This window comes from Penicillium malachiteum, assembly GCF_028827825.1.
Source record: "Penicillium malachiteum strain IBT 17515 chromosome Unknown utg000005l:1.0-9002435.0:326005.0-9005861.0, whole genome shotgun sequence".
Lineage (NCBI taxonomy): Eukaryota > Fungi > Ascomycota > Eurotiomycetes > Eurotiales > Aspergillaceae > Penicillium > Penicillium malachiteum.
This window is the reverse complement of record NW_026643099.1, coordinates 7,860,090-7,878,085: the sequence shown is the minus strand read 5'-3', so window position 1 is coordinate 7,878,085 and position 17,996 is coordinate 7,860,090. Positions and strand designations below refer to the sequence as shown.

General features: G+C 48.7%; 7 protein-coding genes across 7 annotated transcripts; 4 read left to right on the top strand and 3 right to left on the bottom strand.

Annotated features, from left to right (window-relative positions):
- Nucleotides 1–1,103: 1,103 nt before the first annotated feature.
- ctpA (Cu(2+)-transporting P-type ATPase CCC2) lies at nucleotides 1,104–4,661 on the top strand (the record flags this gene model as incomplete). The annotated part of the gene is made up of 1 exon (XM_057096339.1): nucleotides 1,104–4,661. One exon carries the CDS (start codon nucleotides 1,104–1,106, stop codon nucleotides 4,659–4,661), a length of 3,558 nt encoding a protein of 1,185 aa, XP_056942310.1.
- Nucleotides 4,662–5,060: 399 nt separating this feature from the next.
- On the top strand, nucleotides 5,061–6,220 carry N7483_012911 (uncharacterized protein; the record flags this gene model as incomplete). Its single annotated transcript, XM_057096338.1, has 4 exons — nucleotides 5,061–5,166; nucleotides 5,245–5,916; nucleotides 5,983–6,101; nucleotides 6,158–6,220. The coding sequence occupies 4 exons, from the start codon at nucleotides 5,061–5,063 to the stop codon at nucleotides 6,218–6,220; spliced, it is 960 nt and encodes a 319-aa protein (XP_056942309.1).
- A 548-nt stretch (nucleotides 6,221–6,768) lies between these two features.
- N7483_012910 (uncharacterized protein) lies at nucleotides 6,769–7,627 on the bottom strand (the record flags this gene model as incomplete). Its single annotated transcript, XM_057096337.1, has 2 exons — nucleotides 6,769–7,361; nucleotides 7,414–7,627. 2 exons carry the CDS (start codon nucleotides 7,625–7,627, stop codon nucleotides 6,769–6,771), a joined length of 807 nt encoding a protein of 268 aa, XP_056942308.1.
- An 839-nt stretch (nucleotides 7,628–8,466) lies between these two features.
- N7483_012909 (shikimate dehydrogenase family protein) lies at nucleotides 8,467–9,462 on the top strand (the record flags this gene model as incomplete). Its single annotated transcript, XM_057096336.1, has 1 exon — nucleotides 8,467–9,462. One exon carries the CDS (start codon nucleotides 8,467–8,469, stop codon nucleotides 9,460–9,462), a length of 996 nt encoding a protein of 331 aa, XP_056942307.1.
- Nucleotides 9,463–9,664: 202 nt separating this feature from the next.
- N7483_012908 (uncharacterized protein) lies at nucleotides 9,665–11,109 on the bottom strand (the record flags this gene model as incomplete). The annotated part of the gene is made up of 6 exons (XM_057096335.1): nucleotides 9,665–10,119; nucleotides 10,183–10,606; nucleotides 10,654–10,824; nucleotides 10,887–10,935; nucleotides 10,990–11,035; nucleotides 11,100–11,109. 6 exons carry the CDS (start codon nucleotides 11,107–11,109, stop codon nucleotides 9,665–9,667), a joined length of 1,155 nt encoding a protein of 384 aa, XP_056942306.1.
- A 222-nt stretch (nucleotides 11,110–11,331) lies between these two features.
- Nucleotides 11,332–13,224, top strand: N7483_012907 (phosphoribosylaminoimidazole carboxylase ADE2; the record flags this gene model as incomplete). Its single annotated transcript, XM_057096334.1, has 4 exons — nucleotides 11,332–11,797; nucleotides 11,861–11,958; nucleotides 12,016–12,973; nucleotides 13,028–13,224. 4 exons carry the CDS (start codon nucleotides 11,332–11,334, stop codon nucleotides 13,222–13,224), a joined length of 1,719 nt encoding a protein of 572 aa, XP_056942305.1.
- Nucleotides 13,225–14,711: 1,487 nt separating this feature from the next.
- Nucleotides 14,712–17,667, bottom strand: N7483_012906 (uncharacterized protein; the record flags this gene model as incomplete). Its single annotated transcript, XM_057096333.1, has 8 exons — nucleotides 14,712–16,259; nucleotides 16,317–16,456; nucleotides 16,510–16,717; nucleotides 16,772–16,956; nucleotides 17,009–17,336; nucleotides 17,428–17,453; nucleotides 17,521–17,560; nucleotides 17,620–17,667. 8 exons carry the CDS (start codon nucleotides 17,665–17,667, stop codon nucleotides 14,712–14,714), a joined length of 2,523 nt encoding a protein of 840 aa, XP_056942304.1.
- Nucleotides 17,668–17,996: the final 329 nt, after the last annotated feature.

Here is a 17,996-nt window from a genome sequence, read left to right as displayed (position 1 = left end):
CATTGAATGATGTCCCTAGACTTAAAGTTATACTCCAGGGCTATATATACTATGTAGTCAAGCGTAGATGCTTTGAACATTGCCCAGGTGAAGTACCTCACCACCACCGGTACTACATACAGTCTCAAGTGAACCTTGAAATCACGAAAGAAACTTGAAGGAGTCCAAGTAGATACGCGGCTTTACGGAGTTCTCCGTCTACATGCGTATGCTAACACTCCGTCGTCCCGCTAAAACCCACAGTGATCGAGATTCGGTGAAATGAGTTTTAGCGCTGCCAGGGCTGTCATCGGCATACCGGTATAAACGGGATAAACCGGTATCAGATTAGCCGGGGGTTTATGCCAAGTTCAAGTTCAGTATAGTTCCAAGGTTCATATCTTAATATTGAGCAGATGATTGATTTATGCCGCCCAAGAGGAAATATTCACTTTTCATTAGAAGGAGCCATGGATAATCCCTGATAATTCCCCGTATAGGCTGATCTCAGATCGTACTCCATAATGCTCCAGTGCTAAATGCTAGACTCGTCACACGGAATCACCCAACTTGTCCCTGTTGTCCACTTGTACCTAGTGGACGCCCTGAAACGCCCCAAGTTTCAGGCCCTCAAGACCCATTCTGTCAGATCCTGAATATTTGATAATATTTGACAATATCCAGACTGTAATTTGATATTACTCGTCTGATGGACGCCTAGATATGGGAGGGAAAAGGTTCAAGTGGGAAACACATTCACGCTAATGCATTCTTTTCTAAGGCGGAACCACCCCCTCCCATGCGTAATCACCTCCACTTTTCCCTTCTTAAAGGCCTTGGCTTCACCCTTCAATCCATTAATCTATGCAAAAAAAAAAATTCCCTACGACGTGGCCTTTTACACGGCTTAAATGATACCTAGTCGCTTGTTGCGGAAGTGACCTGATCTGCCCAGTGTCGATCCGAGAGCATCCGTCTTAACAAAAAGAATATTAATAATACCTTCCCATTACCATACTTTCAAGGCCCTTGATAACCCTCCTCTCGTACAGCGCATACGTCTCCGTCGAACATAATACCTCCCTCATGCGATAATCTGTCTCTCGATCCGATTCCCTGTCGCGATGTCTGCAGAGTCGTTGAGCACCAGCGACGCGGCCCCCGCCATGGCCACAACTACCGTCAAAGTAGATGGCATGACATGCGGAGCTTGTACATCAGCCGTGGAAGGCGCGTTCAAGGGGGTAGATGGAGTGGGCGAGGTCTCTGTGAGCTTGATTATGGGTCGCGCGGCGGTGCAGCATGATCCGTCAATATTGTCACCATCCAAGGTTGCGGAATTGATCGAGGATTGCGGTTTCGATGCAGCCGTACTTTCAACCGATGAACACGCAAAGAGTACGACAAGTCCTGTTACGAATTATCAGGATGCGCCCACAATACGAATCTCGACGACTACCCTCGCGATCGAAGGAATGACCTGCGGCGCGTGCACATCTGCGGTTGAAAGTGGACTGAACGGTGTTGCTGGAATCGAATCGGTCAACGTTTCACTACTTTCAGAACGGGCGGTTGTTGAACACGAAACGGAAATAGTTACACCGGAGCAGATCGCGGAGCTTATTGAGGATCGAGGATTTGGAGCGCAGGTACTGGATACCAAGGCCTCTGTGGGTGAAAGCGATGGAACCACACTTGCCGATATGATTGAAGATAAGAGAGGACATATAGTTACAACAGTGGCTATCGAAGGCATGACGTGCGGTGCTTGCACATCAAGTGTCGAGAATGCCTTTAAAAACGTGGATGGGATGGTCCAGTTTAATATTAGTTTACTGGCAGAGCGTGCGGTGATCATCCACGATCCCTCAATACTCACGTCCAAGGCTATTGTAACTCTCGTGGATGATGCGGGATTCGATGCGTTGATCGTATCGTCTGAAGCGCAGGAACCGCTCTCAAGAAAAATCCAGCAAATTCACCTTAGTCTACACGGCTTGCGTGATGCCTTATCTGCATCTGCGCTAGAAGAAGACCTGTCATCACGCCCTGGAATCAAGTCTGCATCGATCAACATGTCTAACGCCCGATTGACAGTTGCCTTTGATACATCTGTTATCGGTATTCGATCGGTGTTCGATGTAATTGAGGCTGCAGGATATAATGCGCTGGTGGCAGATCTAGATGACACGAATGCGCAGTTGGAATCACTCTCTAAGACCAAAGAGATCCAGGAATGGCGACGTGCATTCATTGTATCCGTCTCGTTTGCAGTTCCCGTGTTTTTCATCAACATGCTGATTCCTATGTACATGCGCCCCCTCGATTTTGGTCGCCTGCAGCTCTTACCAGACCTGTACCTTGGTGACTTGATATGTCTTTGTCTCACTATCCCTGTACAATTTGGCATTGGTCGACGCTTCTATATCACAAGTTACAAATCTCTCAAGCATCGATCTCCGACCATGGATGTTTTGGTTATGCTTGGCACATCTGCTGCCTTCTTTTACAGCTGCTTCACCATGCTCATGGCCCTGCTCGGCAGCAGTCATACTCGTCCAAGCATTGTATTCGACACTAGCACTATGCTTATCACATTTATCACATTGGGACGATGGTTAGAGAACCGTGCGAAGGGACAAACCTCTGCGGCACTATCCCGTCTTATGTCACTGGCACCATCCATGACTACCATTTATGAAGACCCCATTGCTGCAGAGAAAGTGGCCGATGCGTGGACATTTCAAAATGCTGGGCCAGCATTATCCGGAGACTCTACAGTCAATCAAAAGATCATACCCACCGAACTAGTCCAGGTTGGTGACATTGTCCTCCTTCACCCGGGCGACAAGGTTTCCGCGGACGGAATCATTATTCGTGGCGAGAGCTACGTCGATGAGAGTATGATTACTGGAGAAGCCTTACCGATCCACAAGAAGAAAGGCAGCCATGTCATCGCTGGTACCGTCAACGGCACTAGCGCGGTCGATTTCAAAGTCACCCGCACAGGCAAAGATACCCAACTCAGTCAGATCGTGAAATTGGTCCAGGATGCCCAGACAAGTCGTGCCCCTATTCAGCGCATGGCTGACATCGTGGCTGGATACTTTGTTCCCACGATCATCGCTCTTGGCTTGATCACTTTCTTTGGATGGATGTTCCTTAGCCATGTACTGTCTCATCCGCCTAAGATCTTCGACTCTGAAGATGCAGGTGGTAAGGTGATGGTTTGTCTCAAGCTTTGTATTTCAGTTATTGTCTTCGCATGTCCTTGTGCATTGGGTCTTAGCACACCAACCGCGGTGATGGTTGGAACTGGCGTTGGTGCGGAGCATGGAATTTTGGTCAAAGGTGGAGCAGTTCTCGAGGCTGCCACTAAAGTCAACCATGTCGTCTTTGACAAGACAGGTACCTTGACTACGGGCCGAATGAGCGTTGCTCAGACTCATCTTGAGCCCCAGTGGACAGCCAATGAATGGCGTCGTCAACTATGGTGGCAGATTGTTGGTCTTGCTGAAATGGGCAGTGAGCACCCAATTGGCCGGGCCATCTTATCCGCAGCGAAGACAGAATCTGGCCATCCAGGAGGAGATGGACTCCCAGGAAGTGTTGGAGACTTTGACGCGTGTGTGGGTAAGGGTATCTCAGCTTTCGTTGAGCCGACCTCCAGCGCTGAGCGCATCCGTTATCAAGTTCTCCTGGGTAACGCAGTCTTCCTTCGTTCGAACAATATCTCCGTGCCGTCATCTGCAGATGCCGAATCATCAGCAAGTGAGGATGACTCGGGACCATTGGAGCCCAAGCCCATGGAGACTGCATCCGGCATCACTCGAACCCATGTTGCAATTGACAAGCAATATGCAGGAACCATCTCCCTTCAGGATAGCGTGAAAGAAACTGCAGTCGTAGCAGTGGCTGCCTTGCACCGCATGGGAATTGCAACATCTATGGTCACAGGTGACACACTTTCTACCGCGATTTCTATCGCAACAGCTGTCGGTATCCCCGCAAGTTCGGTGCATGCCTCCGCTTCTCCTTCCGACAAACGGACCATCATTTCTAACCTTCAAATGAGAGGCGAGTACATTGCGATGGTCGGCGACGGTATCAATGACTCTCCCGCGCTGGCCACTGCCTCTGTCGGTATTGCTCTGGCCTCAGGTACTGATGTAGCTATGGAGGCTGCTGATATTGTCCTGATGCGTCCAGATGACCTTCTCACCGTGCCAGCCAGTCTTTCTCTGTCACGCACTGTCTTCACACGAATCAAGCTGAACCTCGTATGGGCTTGTCTCTACAATGTGATTGGACTCCCCTTCGCTATGGGTCTTTTCCTCCCTTTCACAGGTTTCATGCTTCCTCCAATGGCTGCTGGTGCGGCCATGGCTGCATCCAGTGTTTCGGTCGTCGTGAGCAGCCTTCTTTTGAAGCTTTGGCGCCGTCCTTCCTGGATGACGGTTGAACGTCTGGAGAAAGAGGCTGGGGTCTTTTCTGGGAGGAGACGTCATGCTCGTAAGGCTAGCTGGTGGGCACCTGCTACCATCCTCTCCCCTGACGATCCTCGCTCTCTCCGTCGCTTCATTGTTCATGGTCCGGCTGCCTTGTGGTCGATTTTGACCGGTAAATCATCTGCCCAGGACGATGAGGGTTATGTTCCCCTGCAGACCGTTGAGCCTGTCTAAATGAGTTTCATATGATCATCCATTTCATCCTATCTGCTCAGATCTTCTTGCAATGTTTTTTTTATACGCTAGCACACCAGGCGTACTGGAACTGTTTTTTAACGCTCGATACCTCTCATATACTGCATCTGAATGAAGTCTGATTTACGATTTGCATCAATTGATATTCATATTCGCATATATCAGTACTCCGTATACTCCCCAGTAAGCGCCGATCAGCGCCTAATTAAGCACGAAGCTATTGTTTAACGTTGTGATCGACCCGTGTCAGTAAGCGTCACTCGAGGCTGAGGGGCTGAACCCCTCTCTACATGACTCACGGTATATCACGCGACTCCGGGAGGCTTATCCACAAATAATTTGGGATAGAATTCTTCAAGTTCCTTGAATGACCTCTTCATGGCTGGATATACCCACACAGACCCTTTCGACACGGGCCGCCTTGCCGTTGGTACACTACACCATATCTACTATGAACAATACGGCAATCCCAATGGTAGACCTGGTAAGCTCATTCAGAGATCTCCCATAAGAAATGCCATCCCACAATACTTGAGAACTCCAGGTCTCTAACATATCACAGTAATATTCCTTCACGGGGGTCCAGGCGGCCAAACCTCCAAATCAAATACAACCTACTTCAACCCAAAAATCTACCGCGTAATCCTGCTCGACCAACGAGGCACCGGCAAATCCACCCCAAAAACTGAACTCCGCGAAAACACAACTCCAGATCTAGTATCCGACATCGAGACTCTCCGTCTCCACCTGTCAATCCCAAAATGGTATCTCCTCTTCGGTGGTTCCTGGGGCTCAACATTAGCACTCTTATACGCCCAATCTCACCCAGATAAAGTACATTCCCTCCTTCTCCGCGGCGTATTTACTACCCGTGACGCAGAAGTATCCTGGAGTCGGGGTCCACATGGCGCAGCGAATATCTTCCCTGAAGCATGGGAAGCGTTCGTGGGATTCCTTCCGTCAGAGGAGAGGGGAGATCCTGTTGCGGGGTATTATAAACGGCTTACGGGAGAGAGTCACAAAGAGAGGATTGCAGCGGCGAAGGAGTGGAATAGGTGGGATTTAAGGATTGGGGAGTTGAAGTGTGATGAACGGGGTTTCTTAGCGCTGGAGGATGAGGGATGGAGTTTGGCTCATGCGCTTATGGAGGCGCATTATGCTGTGCATCATTTTTGGTTGGAGGAGGGTCAGATTTTGACGAAAGAGAATCTGAAGAAGATTAAACATCTGAATGGTGAGTTCGCCACTTCAAGTGACTATTTGAATTGATTCTGATGCTTGTTACTGACTCGTGGTTTAGTTACTATTGTTCAGGGTCGTTATGATATGGTCTGTCCGCCGCAGACGGCGTATGACTTGCATTGCGCTTTACCTGGTTCTACGTTGATTTGGGTTCCCGATGCTGGACATAGTGGACAGGTGAGTACTTTACAGAATATAAGATCAAGAAATAAACTGGCTAATTTGTACTATAGGAGCCAGGAACGAGACGAGAGATGTTACGGGCGTGTGATAGATATGCTGATCTTGCATACTAGTAGCTGAGGCGTTCAAGTTTTGATATAAATTTCCTCTGGTCATCCAGATGTCTTCAGTAGGTATGTACCTATAACTTGAACCAACTTGGAAGAGTTTAACTCTTGTCGGGTTAATGAAATGATATGTATAATATTCCGAGTCCTCTCTATGTATGTAGTTCTGGCTGTAAGGATATACAAATGTGTAGCGTGACTGACAACCGGAGATTACCAATCGTAGTAAGCAGCGAATGGCATTTAATATAGCGTTCAAAGTTAGTCGAGTCCAAATGAGCCTGTCTTTGCTCAGGGAGTAATTATGTTAAGGAGCTCTCGGGCTATGACATGCGCAGCATTGACAATAAAGCGTCAGGCCCTCGACGAGATGCCCGCGAAATCAACTTTCAGGCAGTTGCAGCGTATATAATATGTACACTTGGGATCCGAGAGTGAGTCGTTTAAACTCTCCGGGACTAGACTCAGATGGAAACAGAGTATTGAGACAAACGAACGATATAGCGTGGCGCATCTCATAGCAATCTGAGTGATGGCTCAAACTTGATCTTGCTTCATAATTTCAGTTGAGAGGGAGTCAACGGCTCAGTCAAATTCAGTGAGGGTGGATTGACAGCGGATCTTCCGCCATGACTCGGAGGACTGCTATGGACCGAACCTTCTCTCGCCATTCTCCGCAAAAGATCGCCTTCTGGGTCTTTGAGCTTGGGCTGGTCTAAACTGCTGCGGGAACCCTTATAATCATATCCAAGTTGGGTGGCCTTGTCAGATGAATCGTTAAAAGACGGGTTATCGTAAGGCGATTGCGGCACCAGTTCCGCGATCGTTGGGAAAGGCTGTACCTTGCGTTTCCCATCCTCGGAGCGTGGCGCGGCTGGGCGTTTACTACGGACGGAATGTGTCTCAAATTGACGCCTTTCAACCAGCATACAAAGTTCATCCCAATCAATACCCAGGCGTCCACCTAGGACTCGAATTGCAGAAAGAGGGTTGGTTGCAATGATCTCTGTTAGTTTTGATCTGTCGAATCCCGACGGAGGTTCTGACTCGTCTTCCGAACTGGTGTCATAGAGGTCTGTATAGCGTTCTTCCAAAATCACCTGGCGTTCAAGACCGTAGTGCTTCAGTAGAACTTCGAGTATTCTCCCTAATCACGAGTAAGCTTGCAGCCTCGGAAGCAATACAGGATAAAGCCTTACTGTGCTTGTCTGTACGCTGTTTAAGTCTAAAGTAGTCAAATGCCGTCAGGGTGATATCCATAGGAAGCGGTCGCCAGGTGGTATTATCGTCTTCATCGTAAACAGTGGGTAGAATTATGGGTTGGGAAAGAGATGTAATTTTGCCATTTGAAGAGTAAACTATCGTAGTTTCGAAATCTGCATACAGTTTTCCAAAGGTAGAGTCAAGTTGCATCGCGATCTTTCGTATGGATTCATACGGACTGTCGCTGCTCTGACTTGGATCACTGGATACAAGGTTGCCAAAGCAATGTTTCCAACGCGGCACCTGGCCTGTAATATGTGCCCGTTGATGGCGAAATGGGACCTTGGAGGTCGACATAATGCAATATAGTAAATAACCTTTGGAAGGAACTAGGCTATGAGTTAAGTTGACGAGTGACTTCGTGTTGGAGATATCAGGAAATGGAAGTTGAAGGCACGGAATGGGTATTTTTCCGGTCCCGTCAGCTTGATTAGGCTCCATGGATGATACTTAAGACATCAACTGGGCAGCCATGAAGTAGACCAGTATGATAATAACATTTGAATATAAGCCACTGGCAGATACCTAATTTCTATATCGATGGTTGGTATTAATATTTGAGTCCTAGAATCCTACTAGGAATAACTTTTACTAGTATTTTAGAGACTTTCAAAGTTCTAGTCACAATTCAAAGTTGCCAGTAATTGATTTGTCTAAAAATCCCTGGCATAGAGTGATCTGAGATACATGCAAATGTGGCATAGAGTGAAGTTTATTTTCATCATTATCATATGCACATGTGATTAACATATCATCGATCGTAGTAGATCCATGGATATATTTGTACTAGTAGTATTCAACAATCTGTTGCCCCATCCAGCTACTACTACTACATTACATATTTATAAACCTCCGAGTCCGGCACCTTCCCCTCATCCCCGCATTTTAGTCTAAACATTGACAAACATCCATCTGAATCTTGAAATTATACTACATCCCAAGTACTACTAGAACTCGAATTCAAGGCATTGAGCTTGTTAACTCCCACCATGGATATTCTACAACAATCCTACAAATATGGGCGCTCTCCTTTGCCCCAAAACGCCTACTCAATTCCCTTGAAAACCTACCTATTCGGCAAATCAATCTCCCATTCCCTTTCTCCGCGCCTCCAAAACATCATGTTCCACCACATCCCCTCCAAATGGACCTTCCACCTCGCTGAAGAAACAGACCCTGCTGTATTCCGCAAGACTCTAGAAGATGAATCCTGCATCGGCACCTCCATCACAATGCCAAGCAAGCTGTCCTTCCAGCCTGTTCTTGACGAGATAACAGACGAGGCCCGTATAATGGGTTCTGTGAATACTGTTTTCATTCGTCTTACGGATAACGGTCAACGTCGGTATATTGGAACGAACACTGACTGTATTGGTATTCGTGATGCTATCCTGGCGCAATTCCCTGATGCAGTAAAGAGCTCGCGTGGTCGGGCGGCTATGGTTATTGGATCTGGTGGTGCGGCCAGGAGCGCTGTTTATGCACTTTGGAAATGGTTCGAGCCTTCGGAGATTTTTATTGTGAATCGGGATACTGAGGAAACTGAGACATTGATCGAAGGATTTCGGGGCACTTTGCCGGAGGTAGTGATTCGAAATCTTAGATCTGTTGAAGAAGCAAAGGCTTGTATGCCGTTTCTTATCGTTGGAACTGTGCCGGATTTCGAGCCTAAGGAACCTGGGGAGATCATTGCTCGGGACATTATTCAGTCAGTGATAGAGCAAACTTCGGATGCTATTGTGGTTGATATGTGTTATTCGCCGTCTGTGATGACGTCCCTGGGTGTACTTGCCTTGAGAAACAAGTTGCACTTTATCACAGGAGTGAGTATCGTCGTGAGGGTTAATATTGCGCAGCATATGTTGTGGTTGGAGGGGCCGCCACATGAGAAGGGCTTAAAAGAGGCGTTGCTTATCGGTAAGCAGGTAGAAGCTAATGCTTTGGGTTCTTTTCTCCCGTCGGGTAAGACTCGGAGTGCACTATAAATGGAGTTATAAGGGCCTTCAAGTTGGTATAGATATGTATAGACTAGATTCCAATGTTGAACGAGTTTGAGTTAGTATATGCAATCAATGGAAGACGTGAATTCAGAAGTATTGTCTGGGCAGCATATCAAGCGATTTAGCAGGTCATTAATCATGAAGCCATTTGGCTAAAGAAATGTAAATAAGTACACAATTCGGCAGCTCACTCCTTCTCAGCCTCAGCAGAGGGAGCGGCAGGTGCTTCGGACTTCTCCTCACCCGCCTGAGGTGTAGCTTCTGTTTCATCCATCTTAGTGTCCTCTTCTTGGCTAGACTTGGTATCCTCAAGCACGATATCACCATCCTTGTCGGCAGGGTTAGATTCAATGTCTGTTTTGGCTGCGATGGCAGCTCCGAGGTTGGCTGGAGTCTCGTCATTAGCATCCTCTGTGGATGCTATTTGCTGAGCTTCCAAGTTCATTTCTACACCCTTTCCATCCTGAAGACCCAAATCCTCAACACCGAGGACCGATGGACCACGAGCATGGGGAACTTCATCCGATTCCGCATTCGGGGAAGCGACTGTAGCCGGTGCATCTTCGCCTTCAATTGTAGATGCCACTGTGGTAGCTGCACCGTTGCCAACTTGCTGGGTCTCTAAATGGACGCTCTCGCCTGCTATCAACATATTAGCCAAGTGCCCAGGACAACACAGAAGACATCATAGTTATAGTAGCCTACCAACTTCTAAAGCGCCAGAGTCAGCACTATCGAATGAAGCAGTAGTCAACCACGGAATTGGCGTGAGAAGAGCACCGCCCAGAGATTCATCACTCCCCAGACCATGCGCATAGTCAGGAGTAAGGTATGTCCCGGCACTGTTTGTTGGGTGCAGAAGACCATTCGAATAGTCAGTAGTGGCCGGTGTATTGAACGGGAAGATATCCGCGCCACTAGTTACAGAAACCACCCGATCGACCGCACGAAGATAGGCAGGTAATGTTCTGTAATGGGCAGTCGGGTGCAGAATGAGCTCCGCAAATCGCTGGATTGTATGCGGTGGCTTATCCACGAAGAAAGAATTGATTGCAGAGCGAACAGACTTCAACAGAAGTGCGAGGGGCTGTGGCAGACCGTCGACGGTCTGTTGCGAAGAGGGCTGGGGCTGGGAATCGGGCACGCGTTCAGTCGTTGAGGGGGGGGTGTCGCAACTGGCGCCGGGGCCGATGATGTCTGCGATTCTTCCGGGGCTGTGTTCTCCTTATTGCTGCTTTCTGGTGGGGCCATACTAGAATCCTCAGGCTGGGTAGAGGTCTGGGAGAAGGGTGGTGGGTTGGGAGGCGTCGGGGGTAGCTTAGGCATGGGGAATGCATTGTATGCAATCTGGAACTGGAGGTTAGAATTGCTGCCGTGATACCAAAGCTGCAGGCGCATGAAATACATACGTATTCCAGTCGGTCCAATAACGATGGGACCATGCCCGCCCATTTCTCTCTAGATCAGAGCATCAGTATCGCGTGCTTAGCGCATTAACAGCTTCCCACGTACACATCTATCGAGCCGCCATTGGCAACTGCCTCGAGAGCTGCTTCGTCTGTCAAATAAACATTAGCTTTGTTCGCCCATTTCAGATTGACAAGCTTGATGGGGACCCTTACCCAAAGACATGGTCGGCGCGTGTGATATAGTCGAAGAGCAACGACGATCAAGTTGGGAGCTGAAGGGGGCGGTGGCAGTTGGTACTCCTGATTGGCGGGCACGACGTCTTATCGATAGGGTCACGTGAGCCTCCGCGAATTTTCGGTGGAGGGGCAATTTACTCATCTAAGTTACTCATAGTCTCTTTTTCTTTTGTTCAGGTCAATTTTAACCATATCCCCTCAAAACACCATGTGGAACTCCCCTAAGGTCGGAATTCTCGGCGGTGGCCAGTTGGGCCGCATGCTTGTCGAGGCTGCCAACCGATTGAACATTCAGGCCAATGTCCTGGACGCCGAAAACTCCCCGGCTAAGCAGATTAGCTTCCACGATGGTCATGTTACTGGTTCATTCAAGGAGCGCGAGGCTGTTCGTCAATTGGCCAAGTCGTGCGATGTTATTACCGCCGAGATTGAGCACGTCGACACCTATGCCCTCGAGGAGATCGCGTCTGAGGTTCGCGTCGAGCCTAGCTGGCAGGCTATTCGGACTATCCAGAACAAATTCAACCAGAAGGAACACCTGCGCAAATACGGAATCCCCATGGCTGACCACCGGGAACTGGTTCAGAACACACCGGAGGAATTGGCGAAGATTGGAGAGCAGTTGGGCTACCCGCTCATGCTGAAGTCCAAGACCATGGCTTATGACGGACGGGGTAAGATTGATGCTGCGAGTTGCTTCAATGGATCATGAACTAATTTTCATTTCTTCTTGTCAGGTAACTTCCGTGTGAACTCCAAAGACGATATCCCAGAGGCCCTCGAGGCCCTGAAGGACCGCCCATTGTATGCGGAGAAGTGGGCCTACTTCAAGATGGTTCGTATTACCATAACAAGAGAGGAAGTATACCGAAACTTACACAATGCTGTATAGGAATTGGCTGTCATGGCTATCAAGACCAAGGACGGCGTCCTCTCATACCCTACCGTCGAGACCGTGCAGGAGGACTCAATATGCAAGCTGGTGTACGCCCCAGCCCGAAACGTATCCGAGAAGATCAACGAGGAAGCCCAGGCTCTTGCCCGCAAGGCCGTCGCCGCTTTCGAGGGCAAGGGAGCGTTCGGTGTAGAGATGTTCCTTCTGGAGGACAACAGCTTGATGCTGTGTGAAATCGCCAGCCGAATCCACAACTCAGGCCACTACACCATTGAGGGATGCGGCATGTCCCAATTCGAGAGTCACATCCGTGCTATCATGGACCTTCCCATCCCCGCCAAGAGCCTCGAGATCCGTCAGCCTTCTATCATGCTGAACATCATTGGTGGCTCCGCTACGGATACCCACCTCAAGGCTGCTGAGGCTGCGCTCTCAATCCCCAACGCTAGCATCCACCTGTACAGCAAGGGCGATGCTAAGCCTGGTCGTAAGATGGGTCATGTTACTGTTACCGCTGCTACTATGCACGAGGCTGAGACCATTATCCAGCCCTTGGTTAAGGTCGTTGATGATATCCGTGCCCAGCGCAGCGATATCAAGACTAAGGCTGCCCCTTCCGATCCTAGCAAGCCTGCTCCCCAGGTCGCTGTTGTCATGGGCTCTGACAGTGATCTCAAGACTCTGGTTCCGGGTCTTAAGCTGCTGGAGAACTACTTTGGTATTGAGCCCGCTGTGGAGATCACCTCTGCTCACCGTACCCCGAACTACATGGCTGAGTACTCTGCTGAGGCTGCTTCCCGCGGTATCAAGGTGATCATCGCTGCCGCTGGTGGTGCTGCTCACCTGCCCGGTATGGCTGCTGCTCACACTGCTCTCCCTGTTATCGGTGTACCGGTTAAGGGTAGCGTCCTTGATGGTGTTGACAGCTTGTACAGTATTGTTCAGATGCCTCGTGGTAAGTTTGTCCTCAATTTTACATCATTTTATTCAACTTTGCTAATTTGACTAGGTGTCCCTGTCGCCACTGTCGGTATCAACAACAGTATCAACGCCGCTCTCCTCGCTGCCCGTATCATCGGTGCCTTTGACCCCGCCGTTCAGCGTAAGGTGGAAGCCTACGCTGAGGAGGCTCGTGCAGAGAACATGGAGAAGAAGGGTACCAAGTTGCAAGAACTTGGCTGGGAGAAGTACTTTGCGCAGATGTAAAAGAGACATCAGTCCCCTATACAGATGACCTTGGGCCGGGTGTTGAACCGGCTATATATAAGGAAATAAACAAAAGAAGGATTGTTTTTGGTTTTGGTTTCGCGGAAGATGGATGCTGTCTTCTGTGTGTACAGCGGAAGGCGTTTTTGATTAGATTAGACGACAATGAATGACTACTTGATATCCAAGATCCATACTATGTTGTGTGTTTTTGATTTTTAGTAATAATATGGTTGTTCCAAGGTTATAGGTGTGTGTGGTGGGAAATACATAAGTCCAAAGGTTGAGAGTGATTGCCTGGAAATTCTGGCGTTGATGTGATTTCTCAGTTGAAGGGGTAAAATCAAGAGTCCAGATAACCATCCGCATCGTAGTAGCTCAGCGGGCTATCGTGTCTGTCCCAATGTGATTTGACACTATGATACCATAAGACTAGAATGCTGGGACTGAGGGTTGTCAAGTAGCATCAGCGAGCGTGAGACTTGCCTAAGTGGAACACCACCGTGAGAAAGCATGCAGCGGACTATGTGAAAGACTTCTGCGGAGCCTTTTTCTTTTTACTCTTTCTTTTGATATGACTTTTGTATTTTTATCTATTTTATTAGATTTGTTATGATTTTTTGAAAGTTGAAGCTTTCATCGTCTTGCTTATTTGAAGCCTCACTTGGCACAAGCATCGCGAAACCTGGAAGTCCGTGGTTCGATTCTCCCTCTCCATTTCTTTTTTTCTAAGACAGAGATTCTCTCTTATTTGAACCTTGAAAACTCCTATGTACCTAATCCTAATATACTAGTAGTACTTCAAGCAAGAGCTAGTATAAGAACTACTAGACAGCTCTGATGTCTCTATTTTATATATGCAATCTGGAGCATTTGGGTTGACTCCCCTCTAATTTGGTTTGGTTTCCGATATTGTAGTATCTTGACTCTATGACTTGGATTTAGTGTCATTCCTCACACCTTCAAGTTTCAAGTTCTGCATCCAGCCCTATGGATGGATCCGAGTCATTGTGGCTGAAGATTTGTGGAGAGTGGAGCGAATCCGCCGGCCCACTCAAGTTACCAACCCATCGGTATTCATACTTCGACAGATCTAAGATTGCATTTATAGGTACCTTCGTATATCTAGAGTAGAGCTACAAGATTCTCATATGACAAAGAAAAGAAAAGAATGGATATTCAAGTTAATCGCGAACAGCGGTGCGTGATGTATGTATTAGGCTACCGACTGGACACCCATACTCATACTCATTCAAAACAAAAACAGAACGGGAATCCAGTACAAGGGGGGAAATCATAACAGAATCACAAAGGTAAGAGAAAAAAGATATCAGTATCAGAGCCATCACATATTAGGGTATTCTTCCATCATCATTGAAGCGAAGGACATGGGAGAATACCATTTCATTTCCTTGTTTTTTTTTCTTCACGAATAAAACATACTCAATAATAACCTCGGAAGAGTATAATGTTAACTGTGGGCAGGTTTACTGGTGAACAGTAGAACCATTAGTCACCTGAGTAGCGCCATTGGTAATCTTACTCAGATTGGTAGTCTTCTCATTGACAAATGCCTGGTCAACTTCATCAGAGAATCCACGGGAAGGATATCCATCAACTGTGGTAGATGCAGCAGCGCCAGCAGAGCCTGAAGCACCAGCAGCGGACGCGACTCCAGCCGCACCACCAGAGACAGCACCAGCAACGCCGTCAGCGGTGGTGTGAGTCTTGCGGGTGATAGGACCGCTGGAAGGGATATTGGAGGATTCGGCAGCGCTACCGATGCTGAAGATGGGGGACTCCCAACGCTCACCCTTGGTGGCGAGATCGGCATACTCAGTAGCCTTGTTGGAGACACCACCTGGTAGCTTGATGTCGGGGAAGATCGAATCATGCAGAGTCATGACGGTCTGGACCTTGGTGTCGCGCTTGACAGCGGCTTCGACCTCCTTGGCCTTGGCCTGGCTACGAGCACGAATGGCATCGGCATAGCGGGAGAACATGCTGGGAGCGTTCTCGGGGTCCTCACGAGCGGCCTCGACGGCCTTCTTGGCTTCGGTCTGGATGTCGTGGGCCCAGATGTCACCCTTGTTGAAGGCCTCGCGGATCTGAGCCTCGATGACCTTCTCCAGAGCGGGACGGACGACACGGAAGAGCATGGGCTTGAAAGTGGCGAAAAGGACCTTGTGCTTGGACTTCTTGAGCTTGATGTCAAGGTTCTTAATGTTGACGGAGATCTTGTCGAGCTTGACGAAGTGCTGCTTGTCGCCCTTGGAAGCGGTAGATGCGGCGATCTTGAAGCCGAAGCCCTCGCCGCCGAGCAGGATATCCATGACACCGGCGTCGGTGATCGAGGGGAATCCTTGTTTCTTCTTGATGTAGTAGCTGACATCACGCAGATCAGCCTGGATACCAGATGCGGAGATCATGATCTTGTTATCACGCTTGCTGCTGATCTTCTTGCGACCCCAGCGGAAGTAGTTGTCACTGCCAAATTCAACAACATTGGGCATCAGGTTGTCACTCTCAATGACGAGGTTCTCAACCACAACGTCCACCATGGGGTCGGAAACCTCAATACGAGGAATAGGCACGTAACGGACGTTCTCAAAGATTCCGGGGAGAATGATGTCGCGGATGTCAATAAGCAGATCCTTCTTGAAGGCAACCTTGCCACCAGAGTCGCGACCCAAGTCCTTGAAGAGCTTCTGAATGGACTCAGACAAAGCCTTGTTCTGAGGGTCCTTGTCGAACTGCTCAGCGAGGAACTTGATCTCGTCAATGATGCGATCGGTGTGGGTGCGGTAACGCTCACGCATCAGGTATTGGCCCTTCTCGTACAAGAGGTTCCACTGCTTGTTAGCCTCTTCCTCCATGATAAAGCCCTGCTCACGCAGGCACTTGCGGATGTAAGTGTCGGCATTCTTGAACCATTCACGCAGTTCGGGGTCCTTCTCAGCATCGCGGTAGATAGTGTTCAACGAGTCGAAGAAATCGGACAGAGAGGTGTTGTTGGCGAAACGCTCAATGAGAGTCTATATGCAGTGGATTAGTATAGACCTGGGTCACTATCTCACGATTGAAACACTCACGCGCAAGTTGTACTCGACAGCCTTGACGCTGTCAGTGCTGCGGATGTCCTTAACCGCACCACCGCTCTGAGTAGCTGTGTTCTTGGTGTGGCCAGCGTACTTCTCAGCCATATCAAGCAGAGTTTCAACGGCTTGCTGGTCTGTATGCATGTCAGCAAACCATTTCCCCTCTCAAGCCATATCCGTCACTTACAGTCAGCGTGTCCCTGAATCTCAATGATCATCTTCTTCAAGCGCCAGATGGTCTGATCGCGGCGCTCCTTGGGAATTTTCTCGGCCAGGTATTCCTTGGTCTTGTTGGCAAGATTCCGGGTACGGCTCATCTCCGAAGGGGTCACAGATGCCGCATCGCCGGCTTCAGTGCTCTCAGCAATGGAGTCAGAGGCGAGACTTGCCTTGTCCTGTTGAGGGTCAGTGTATAAGTTCAGGGCAAAGAGTCTGTAGGATCAACTGACAACCTTGTTTTTCTTGAAGCGCTTCTTCATGTCATCCTTGGACACGTTGGGCTTCTCGTGCCACACGTTCTCCTCGGCGGGGGAATCAATCTGCGCGAGTTGCTCCTCAGAGGGACGGACACTGTTGGCGGCCTTCTGGGAGGCATCACCAGCGATATCGCGCAGCAGAATGGTCGCATCGCTCACTGCCAGCCGTTAGCTTCAACACCTTCCTATCGTCCCCATGGTGATACGCACGAATCTTTCGGAACTCTCCGTTGGTGATGAGGAGTGTTCCTAGAGTCTTGAGACCCTGCAGCGCCTTCTCGCCATCCTGCTTGCCAGCCTCCTTGCTAACGGGCATATTGGGCGCCTTGGCATCACCGGCGGTGATCTGCTGAGCCTGCCAGATAAAGTCCTGTAGAAGCTCACCCTCGTTCTTAGTGAGGAGCATCTTCTTGGCCTGTTCGATAACATTGCGCAGGTCTTTAACCAGGACCTTTCCCTCGGCGGAAAGTTCCGCCGGTGGCGATGAGAGGGCCTTGGAGGCCAGGGCACTGTTCAAGGCGACATCACACTGTTTGTTCTGTAGAAAGGGAGGAAGAGGATTAGTATGGCGCCAATTGATTCCCAGTTGGAGCTTTGGGAGGCTGGTTATCACTGATTGAGGTACGAACCGAGGGCAGCTTGCTGTTTTTGAAAGCTGGAGTATAGATTGTTAGCTGGGAGATTGTATTTGACAGTGGATCATAATCGCAGTTCCCACTCACCATGGTAGATGCCAAACAGTTGGAGCTTTTGGTTGATATCCTATTCATTTAATTAGTCAAATCGCATTGACTGGGTCCTCGTTCCGAGTCTCGACATACCTGCTCCTTCTGTTTGGTATCAGTGGGACGGTTCACAGCAGGAGTCATGATGGATCTGTGTGAATAAAAGAGATGATTCTAGGTCAATTAGCATTGGTCTCTGCCTAGGTACTGTAAAGTGGTTTGCAATAAGAGCAAAAGGAACAAACAAAACATACACGGGATTAAAACAAATTACTCAAACACGTCCGTTTTGGGAAACAAGGGTATCACAGGAATGTAAAGGGTAAAAGGGTATTGTTTCAGGAATAAATGATTATAGGGATATAAGATATTCGAAAACAGCCAAAATAAAATTATGAAACTGAATTCAGGGATTGGGCACCTATATAATCATCATTTGTTCAAAAAAAAGTTGAGAAAACAAAAAAGGGATC